This window comes from Empidonax traillii, unplaced genomic scaffold (assembly GCF_003031625.1).
Source record: "Empidonax traillii isolate 1590-97213 ecotype Southwest subspecies unplaced genomic scaffold, ASM303162v1 scaffold383:size710549, whole genome shotgun sequence".
Taxonomy (NCBI): Eukaryota; Metazoa; Chordata; class Aves; order Passeriformes; family Tyrannidae; genus Empidonax; species Empidonax traillii.
The window spans coordinates 242,439-252,976 of NW_020955576.1; the positions used below are offsets into that span (position 1 = coordinate 242,439).

At 44.6% G+C, this 10,538-nt stretch overlaps 1 protein-coding gene across 1 annotated transcript; it reads right to left on the reverse strand.

Moving 5' to 3' along the window:
* Nucleotides 1-4,426: 4,426 nt before the first annotated feature.
* SERTM2 (serine rich and transmembrane domain containing 2) lies at nucleotides 4,427-6,684 on the reverse strand. Its single transcript, XM_027893136.1, has 2 exons — nucleotides 6,376-6,684; nucleotides 4,427-4,908 (listed from the first exon to the last, which is right to left on the reverse strand). Exon 2 carries the CDS (start codon nucleotides 4,703-4,705, stop codon nucleotides 4,427-4,429), a length of 279 nt encoding a protein of 92 aa, XP_027748937.1. The 5' UTR covers nucleotides 4,706-4,908; nucleotides 6,376-6,684.
* Nucleotides 6,685-10,538: the final 3,854 nt, after the last annotated feature.

Genomic DNA, 10,538 nt, shown 5'->3' on the forward strand with positions numbered 1-10,538 from the left:
GTTTCCATTACACATTAGGGATCAAAGTAGCCATTAAATACTTACCAAAACCACTGAGCTCAACTTGGAGGTTCCTCAACAGAGCTGGGCCACCAGTTTTTCTCTTTGCATACACTGAGAAGAACCAATGCCAGAAACATCTTTGTGTGTGTTTCCTGTTCATGACCTTCTTTTTATCACCAGAAATGCTAGAAACGTTTCATGCAGAGCCAAACCAAAAGGTTCGTATTATGCAATGAATTTCTCAAAGATAAAAAAAAAAAAGTGGCTTTTATTTTTTAATGTTCTAAGGATGCAGGCAGAAGGATGTCTAAGAGAGTTATATAGAACATGCTTACAATTGAAAAACTGGCTTGAGGACACTTAAAGGCTGCTGGGCCCCCACCATGTAGATAGAACAGCATCAGACAGCCTTGAACTTGACCCAGTGCCTTTGCCATGAAGCAATTAATATTCCCTTTCTGTCCCTGAGCAAAGGGATATCATTGCCAGGCAGCACCCACAGGTACATGTTGACACTTGTGGCACAGCTAGTAAAATAAATTAATTTTCCCGAATGTCATGAGCTTTGATACTGAAGAAATGATTCATGTCTAAAATCAAAAGGAAATTTGTGTCCCATGTCCCCTCAGGGCCTTCGATTTCTCTCATCACAGGCAAGACCTTTGGTTTCTCTGAACCTGACATTTTATTTTTATTCTGTGAGGCAGTGACTTGGTGAGGATTCGGGTCAAATCCTCATTGATTCTGAGGCCGGTGTTACACAAGGTACTCCGGGGATAGATTTGGTCCCTCACTGTTTGCTGTTTATGAACCACCTCCCCCAAGGTGCTAATTAGCCAGAGGAGTTGCATATACACAGAGCACTGTGTTGTTCCTCAATAAAAGTACATTTGTGGTTGATGTGACTTGGCTTAATTGTGAACACCCCATACTTTTGAAATCAGCAAGGTGATAGCAAAAATCTGCGAGACTGGTGTTTTTAATCTGAAAACTAATTACAAGTATGTGGTTAATTCTTAATAACCCCTATCCTCATGAATTATTTTTTTGATGCAATAAACCCATTTAAATATTTTTCTTTATTTTCCACAAAATCAGGCTTTTATTGCTTGACTTCAAGGATGCCTGAGCGAGGAACACGAGGCAAGCATGGCTGGCTGCAGTCTGTTGCTTCTGAGACTGGGCAATGCAGATGCCACTGACCTTAAATGTTCTGTGGGCTGGTTTTATTTGTCTCAGAGAATGGAGTTTCATGTCAGACTTGGATAAAGTCTTGAGGATGCTTGTGGGTACTAGATAATAATGATATATCAGTTTTAAATCAACCCCTGTGCTTCAGAAGTGGCTGCAATAGGAGGAATCAGCGTGATCTCCACGGGTTTATGTAACAAAAATGAACACCAGTGACAGTGCATTTTTCCCCACTGGGACTTAGCCCATCATTTTGTCTAATTATGGTATGAATCCCACAATGGAGAAAACCCTTCTCCTCTAAAGAATTAATTCCCTCTAGAGATGCAAAAAATCTCAAAGAACTCTAATGAGAATGCATTTCACCGTAGATAAAGAGAGCCTGTGCCAGCCACTTACCATGGAAAAACAGAAACAAAACAAAACCCCAGGAAAATAGGAAGGACTGCCCTGGGAGACAAAGAAGGAATGTGAGGTCGTTTGTATAAATTCCTCTCATACTTTATCTAGGCTTGTACTAAATATAATGGCTGACCTGTGCCTAAACGTTACTGGCCATTGCTTGCTGATGGATTTATTGACATACATTCAAGGAATAATGTTGGACTAGAAAAACCTGGGAAGAAAATGGTGGAGTCCAAAACTCTAATTTTCGTTCAGTGGAATGAGGTGCACTTTCATACTTTAGAAGACTGAATGAAAGATCTTTCAGACTCACTCACAAGGAAGAATAAACAGCCTTCCCTAGAGGAAGACTGTGTTTATTTGCAGATGAGTCTACTAAAAAAAAAAACCAAACAAGAACACCAAAACCAAACAATGATTACTGCTGAAAGATGATAATCTCTAATCACCTGAGAGACAGCAGCTCTCGAGGCTTCCTGGCCTTGGAGAGGTTTGTTTGTCGTGTTTGTCTTTCCTTGAAGGAAACAATTGACAATTTATACACCCAGAAAGACAACATCTCTGTTAAACAGACAACACCTTGCAATTAGCAGGTTTTCCTGCCTCAGTAGCACTGAAGTCAAACCCTGTACTAACCATCTAGAAAAAGCTCCTTATTTTACTGATTAAAATTGCATGTAAAGATTTTATTTAGAGAATTCTCTGCTATCAGTTTCTTGTGTTCTTTTGTGAGTGGCTGACACAGCGACACACGTGTGGGCTGGTCCTTCAGATGCCCAGGTGGGAACAGCGCAGAGCAGTCAATGACTCACCACTGACAGAATATGCCTCTTTATCTTTGTAAACCCATTTTCTGTAGCAGAGAGACAAGTGGGAAGGGAACAGACTGCTGGAGGGGGAGGGTTTGGACCTGCAGCTGTTCGAGATCCAGTCTTTCCTCAGACACATCCCTCAGACCTTGGACATTACAAATGAGAATGAAAAGAGGGAAAGACATTCTGCTCTTTTAGTTTATTTATTTTTAGTTTCGTTATTTAGTTTACTGGCATTGTACAGACAAACGAGGCACTCTGAGTGCCATTTGGTCTGTAGGAGTGTCAAGTGGGACGGATACTTTGTGTGAAATTAGGCTATAGAAAGGAAAACTCGTTATTTTTTTATTAGAAGATATGGTACCTCCCATTACAGTATTACAGAGCAATACACAGTCTGCCCAAAGATGGTATCTGATATAATGTAATATAGATAAAATGACTGCTCATTTATTTACAATATATTTACTAAGTTTTAAAATGCGAGACTCTTCTGAATTAACATTCTCTAGTGGGAAGGAAAGCAGCTCAGTCTTGACACCTCCCTTGGGGGGCATTTTGGCCAAGATCAGAGCAATCAGCATTTGGGTCCCAGCTCAGATTCTGATACTTTCATTTTCCTTAAGTAGGTCTGACATTTTATGTCGATAAAAGCTGTCTGTTCTGCAGCCTCTTGGATACAAGGCTGTTCTGCAGATGGTTGTGCTGGAAGGTAAATGTGGTTTAGCTGCTGATTTAGTACATTAGAACATTTATGGTCTAGGTAAGTTGTAGCTTTTGAATGGCATATCAAGAAAATTGAAAAGTTTTAGAGGGCAAGTCAGATGTTGAGCATGGGCTAGGCTGCCTTGTGATGGCTCAGTGAGTGACACATGCCAAGCCAACTTGATCTGCATAGATTTTTGTTAAATTTAAATGTCACTGACTAACTCAGTGTCCATCTGTCTTTGTTGCATTAATATCCAGATCATCACAAAAAATTGTGGCTCTTGTGCAGCACTGACAGTCAGTGTCTTCCTCAGTTTTACACTGGTTTTATGTCAGGTGTTTACACCTTCCAAGCCCTTGGAGAGAGAAAAATTAAGATTTTATTGCTAAACTAGAATGAGATCGTAATAAAGAAGATAAGCTGTGTAAAATGTCTGCCCTTTAGAGATGTAGCTGAAACAATCTCACTCAAACTTTTTCTGGAATTACTGGGTGATACTGGGGAAGCTGAAAATCATGAACATGTTTGTGTTCTGCTCAGTTAATGTGATGAAGAACAAAGGAAGAGGTAGAGTGTCTTAACATTTTTTTCTCTCCTGCTGCTCATTTTCCTGCCAATGCTTTATTTTTACTTTAAACCTTGCTTAAATTTTGGCTTTATTTTCTTTCCTCTTTTAAAGTTCCGTCTCTTTATGATACCCAGCATGCAACTGTTCACTGTACAGGTTTTAGTGTCAAAAAACAGTCGTTCCAGCAGGTGATGAAACACTTGCATACTTCCAAAACTCCCTTGTGTAACTGCCATCCCAGTGGGGAAAAAAAGCAATTTAAGCTTTTCCCTCTTGAATGGGAAAAAAGCCTGAGAATGTTCAAGCCACTGATAATTTCTGTCTGTGCCCTGTGGGCTCTTCCCACTTACACCACTCAGCTTTGTTGATTCAACTCCTTTCACAAGATATTTTAAGGGCAGACAGAGGTGTCAGCAAATACAGGCTCCAGGACACACTGCTGTCTCTCTGGGTTTTTGGCTGTTATTATTGTGATTTTCATGATTCCTGTAAGGTTTTTAGAGGGATACCAGTCTTTCCTGCCAGCAACAGGTTTCTGTAATGTAAATTTTACTGAGGGTATTGCACACCATTCACCTACAGTGTTACCAGCCACTGACCCACGACACTTCCCAGATGCTCTGAGCTGCTGATGACAGGTTGTGCAAGCAGCTGCAGGGCTCCACGAGCAGCCACACGTTCTTCCCACCGCATTTTGCCCAACAAAACACAATCCACAAGCTTTGGAGGGGTCTCTCTCTAAGCGGTTGGAATCCTGCTGTGCATCTCCACATCCGTGAACTGCTGGGTGTTCTCGGTGCCCTCGGGGGACAGGATGAGCGGGGACACCACGTGCTTGAGGCGCAGGAGCACGGAGAGAAGCAGCATGAGGAGGATGGCCAGGAGGGTCAGGAACAACCCCACGTAGATGTAGAGGCCGGAATATTTCTCTGCTGCCGTGTCCACTTGGGTGGCCACGGTTGGGAGGTGGACACGGCCGGTCAGGTTTCCGCGGAATCTGAAATGGGTGTCGGGCATCGCTCTCGGGGGGGTGAGGGGTTAATCAGCTCTGCTCCATTTTCCCTGCATGCCTTGGATTTCCTGTCTTCCCTCCCCAGACTCGCAGAGGATGTCAGGAGAGGCAGCTGAGGGCAGATGGCACGGTGCTCTGTCCTCGTGGTGTCAAGGCTGCTGGTTCACACTGCACAGGGACAGGACCTTGCAGATCATTTTGCAAGTTGCTATCACAATGACAACTCGTGTTCTGCACCTCCCCCCGGCTTTGATTTTGTGCTGGAAATATTTTGGTCCTTCTTTTGGTAGGTCAGCCTGTTTGGTAGGTGAGAAGTTTCGGTCCTTCTCTCAAACTGAGCTGCAAAGGTTTGCACAGCTTGGGGGTTGTTTTCCAATGAGCTTTCTGCCACCTTCTCCCACAGCAGGTGGTTTATCCTTGTCTGGAGCTGGGGAGGGTTGTTTTCTGCTTTGCCAGAGTGCTGAGGGATGTCTTCTCTCCTAAATCCTGGGCTAATGATCCTTGCTTAAAGAGGATGGAGTTTTGAGTTCCTCATCACAAACAGTCAAAAAGGCAGCTTTCTAAAATGAAAACAAATGAGAGAGAGAGAGAGAGAGAGAGAAATGAAGCCAGGTACCAAAATAGCTTAGCCTATATGTGGTATCTTTAGAACAAACAGATAAGAAACCCCTTATCCTGCTCCTGTGAGACACTGAAATTAGGAGAAGCTCTGGGTATTTAACTTTAGACCAAACCATGCCAATCTAATTGTTCACATTCCAGTTCTGAGAGGGGCCAGGCACCAGGAGTGATCACTGGTGCTCAGTTTGTGGTTATTTTTAATTAGGGATTAAAAAAAAAAAACCCAAACACAACATATTTCATTCAATAAAAATCTGCAGTGAAAGTAGAATCATCATACACAAGAACAGAAAGGTTTCATCTCAGAGTGTGTCACTGAGACAGGAATTTCATCAGCCAAAACTTCACGGGTGCTGAAATTACCACCCCTCACTGCAGCTGTCAGGGTTGTGGAGAGCTTCAGGTTTGGGCAGCTTTCGTGAAGCCTGCATGGCTGTGCTCTGCCCCCTTGCAGGTCCCAGGGGAGCAGAGAGAAAGCAAGATTTCCCCCCAAACAATGCAGACAAGACAGCACAAACTTGATCCTGCAACTGCAGTGAATGTCCTGTCTCTCCCACTCGCTTCCTTCCACTCCCAGACTGGGTGTGAGTGCCACCTGCCAGCACGGCACCTCTGAAAATGCAGGCAACTTTCTCGAGCTCTCTTTTGCTTTCCCACACGATACTCTCTGACTCTTACAAACAGGTAAGTGGGACAAAATAGAACAATAGCTCGTGTAGCTTCCCCTTTCCCTTAATTTCAAGTGAACTGAACTGGCTGGCAGGCACAGAACAGTTTGGTTTTGAACACTCAGTACCAGGTATATTCTGTCCTGGCCACCTTTACAGAAAAATATCAGCATTGAAGAAATGCAACCAAAACATCAAAAGTACCAATTCCATCCAGGGCTTGCATTTTTTCCCAGGAGGCTCTGAGGGAAAGTGATGGAGGGGTAGATTGGCATCTCTGCTTTTAGTGGTGGGGAGTATTTTTGTTGTCATGCCGAAGTGAAGGCTCTGAGAGTGTCTCAGCTGTGGTAGATGCACAGGGAGAGAGGGGAATAAAGCACAGTTACCTTTCAGAGCAGGCAGTGGTGTTGGGATAAGGCACGAGAGAGTCCCTGATTCAGACTAGGAGCTTGCTGGTGATTTATCCGGGAACATCCCCCATCCCAGCGAGTGGGAATCGTGCAGCAAGGATTAGTTGTCTTACAGCTGGAGTCAGGACAGTGCAGTTCCTTCTCCTCTGCTCTCGAATTCACACGGCTCGCTGCAGCGAGGGCTCTCACTCCCTAATCCCGGGATGTCACCAGAGCAGCGTCACTGCTGATGTCCTTCCTTTGCAGGCAACAGGAGAAGAAAGGGCAAGGAACCTTCGCTCCAGGAGCTTCCCTGCCTGGATGGGAGCAGGCGGTCCCTCCCTCAGCAGCGTCAGGCGATGGGCAGAGAGCAGACGATGAATAAAAGCTCCGGCGCCGCAGCGGGCGAGGAGGGAGGGAAGGGAGAGGGAGGCTGCGAGCTCAGCTGGCGGCAAAGTTTGTGCCGGGTTCATCTTAACTCTTTCGTGCTTGCGAGTGGTGAACGAGACCGGGCTGCCTGCTGATTGAGCAGTAAGACGTGAGCCCAGAGGATAAGTTATCAGCTTTGCTCATTTTCTGGAAGGTGCAAAGGTTGTTTTGTTCGGGGAAGGTTTGTCCGGTGAGGGCTCCCGGCTGGGTTCCTGCCTGGAGTGTGGACAAGCGTCACTTTTCAGCCCAAACGCTGCTCTTTGGCACTGGAACTTTCGAGATATTCTTGTCCCTGTGCTTGCTGTTTGGTGGTTTGGGTGGTTTATGTTTAGTTCACAGGTCCTCCCTCCCCTGAGTAGTTGGAAACTTTGCACGGATAAGCATAAACCCAACTTTGCGGTGCTGGGGGCAGAAATTCTTTTGGCGAATTGATGAATGTGTGAAGCACAAACCTCCAGAAATGAGGCAGAATGAGGGTTGGGTTCTCACACGCTGGTCCCTCCTGTTGCCACACCTTTTGACCTGCCTTTCTTGAGGATTTTTTGTGCTCCCAGTTCTGACACAAATCAGGACAAAGTGTATCAATGGATCAACATCATTTCAGTTGTGTGCGTGGGGAACAAGATTTCCTCTGCTTTCTGCAGGATGGGGACAGATGGTGGTTCGGGATGGATCGCAGCAGCCCCCAAAGTGTCACCAGCAGGCCCACACTGGACAGTTGGCTTGTGGCAGTTCCCAGGTTGCCTTTCATGGTTTTGGGGCACTTGGAAAAACAAAAAAAAAAAGCTTCCCCTCTGAAAAGTGGGGCCCACAGGGGTTTCAGAAAGATGTGTTACTGCTCTCTCTGCAGCTTTCTCAGTGACAAAATAGAGACATTTAATCTCAAGACTGTCTCCTCAGAACAGCTTTCCCTCTCTGGTTCCTCATGACCACAGAGGGGCCACAGGGTAATGAAACCCAGAGCTTACAGCTCATTTATCCTCTTGGGATGGAGGGCTGGGGTATAAATGCATCTCTCTGAGGGCTGGTCGTTCTCTGGAGTTCACAAACACAGTGTATTATTACAGTGTGGCACTATTTAGATAAATAAAACACAGTTCCTGGAAAAAAAAAAACACCTCAATTCCTTCATGCTTCTGTGATGGGGTGAACTCTCTGGAAGCCAAGACTTAAAAGGCAGATTTGATTGCTGATTTTATTTCTCATTTCTTTTGTTGTAATAGCATGTGCCATGTCTTATTTTCCCAGCGCTGCAGTGTATGCCACCATTCCCTGCTGGAATGTTGGATGAAGGGACAATAACAAAGCAGTGCATTTCTCCCCTGGAATGGGTGCAATTACTGCTTTACCAACAGATTACCTGCCAGCACCTCAAAACCCTTGGTATGTGTGTCCTTGTGTCTAAAAAGAAACAAGTGAGGGCTCTATTTGACCGGGAATTACTTTGCTGGTTGAATTATGAGAACCAGAAAGACACAGATGAGCCTGTTGGAAATGAGATGCTGTTGAAATCCAGCATGTCTGCTTTCTGTATAAAATATATAATGAGCAGTGCTGAAGTGAAAAGCTCTCTCTCCCTGTCCATGCAATTCAGCTTCTCTGCTCAGCTTTTCTCACCCTTTGTTGATTTTGCAGTAAATTATCTCTCCCTTTTGCACTGGATGGATACAACTCAGATTTCTCGTTTCCTTTGGAGCAGGGTATAATAAAGGCAGATGAATTTTAAATCCTGCCCCAATTTATGCCAGCTGAGGCTGATGAATGCTTGACTGAATGACTGCTGAATTCCTGAACTGTTGAGCAATTTTGGGGACAATCAATGACAGATTTGGGCTACATAAAATGAAAGTGTACAAATTCCCCTGGAGATACTCAGAGATATGAACCCAGTGAATATAATTTTTTTAACCAGCCGTTAAGAATTTGGGGGCAACAGCCCAGGGAGCTTGTTGGGTTCTTCCCTTTGCATTATTTGACCCGTGTCTGAATCTTTGCATCAGATCATTTCACACATCTTTCTCATCCCCCACCAGTCTTAGAGTGAAATATGGATTTAACAAAAAGCAGAGATCTCTGAATGATTGTTTGTGAGTGTAATCTGTGTGTCTCTACAGGGATTCTGTTATCTCAACTCCTGAATCCTGTGAACACAGTAAATGCATCCTTTGGGTCCTTTAGAAATTGCAGATGACCTGTACCACAAACAGGTTTGTGAAACCCATAAAAAAGTCATGTTTCAGGAGGTGTTGAATCAGGAGTCTCTAATGAATGGACTTGGAAATAGTTATTGCTCATTCAGATTTGTGTGAAATAGGTGCAGCTGCCACCACCTTTAAGGCAGAAATGCCACAGTCCAGGGCTGGCAACCTTGAAAGCAAACTAAATTTCCTGGAGCTTGTTCCTTGCTTAGGCCACTGAGACCCTCAACTAGATGTACTGACTTCTCTCTGTCTCATTTCTTCTTCGTGAAAAGGGAAAAAAAAAATGTTAATACCTCCCCCTCCTAAACAATCTGTCAGTGTGAAGTGCTACCACGTGCACGTGGTCATGTGCTCGCTGCTCCAGCAGCATCCAGTGCCTTTCCCTCTGCGTGTTCCCACACAATCCTGTTTTGTCCAGCTCAGTGTGTCTGAAAATGCTCCTGTGTTTGCACTAAAGGAGTTTTGTTGCTTTGAAAAAGCTCTTGGCTATTTTGACAACTTGGCTTTGTGTTGGGACTTCCTTCATCAAAAACATGCTTCGGTTTATTTATGGAAACTTAAACTCCCACGGATAACTGAAAAAATCCAGCCTAGCCCGACGTTAGTGCTAATTTTTAGGAACATTTCTGATTTGATTTACTGCTGTCAGTGAAGGGCTGTATTGTTCTACACAGAGCTCTGTCAGTGAGCATTGGATATGGATATGGATATGGATAACTCTTGGAGCAAGGGGTGTCTAAAAAGCAGATTCCACCGGGATCCAAATGGCAAGTACGAGTCAGTCCCGCTCATCGAGGTCCCACCTTGGCAAAAATTGGTTGAACAACGAGGCAGGGATTGAACTTAAAACACAGGATTTTAAACAGAGTGTTGTTTAAATGGTGTAGAATATAATTTTTTTTCTCATGAAGTAGGATAGTTCTTGCAGCAGTGCCTGTTTTTAGGGAGTTCAGCACAAATGACTGACTGAAGAGTTTCAGGTAATTCTGGAGATGATTTCTGAGGTGCTGATGCTCTGCTTTTGGCTGGCCAGTTGCTAAGACACAACCTGAGAGATGCTGGCAGGACAGTGAGCCCCTGTGGTTTGTCACTTCAAATGAGCACTTGTCTCACTGCCCACCCGCCCAGCTCACCAGGGGATTGTGATGTGTCTGAGTTTTCATCCCATTCCACCAGAGGCTTCTTTACACAACCACTTCCAGCATCTGCTGTTTCCATCCAAGAGCAGAGGGCAGCCCCTCAGTGTGAGCTGTGGCAGTGGCTGCTGTACAGTTATGGTAAAGCCAGGGTTGTTTCCATTTGATGCCTTTGTCTGTCCAACAGCAGTCACAAGGTCCCTCCTCCCAACACAACAAGCTCACTGGCCACTTCCACTTCATTATTGTTCTGTTTTTGGCGAATCAGAGAATAAATGTCACTGTGTGACTCTGCTTAACTAATGTCTGGGGTTATTAATAGCCAGTTTTGGCCCCCCTTCCAGCCTGTGTGCCCCAAAATACATTTGCCTTTCGTCTTGAGAGTCGAGTAGTC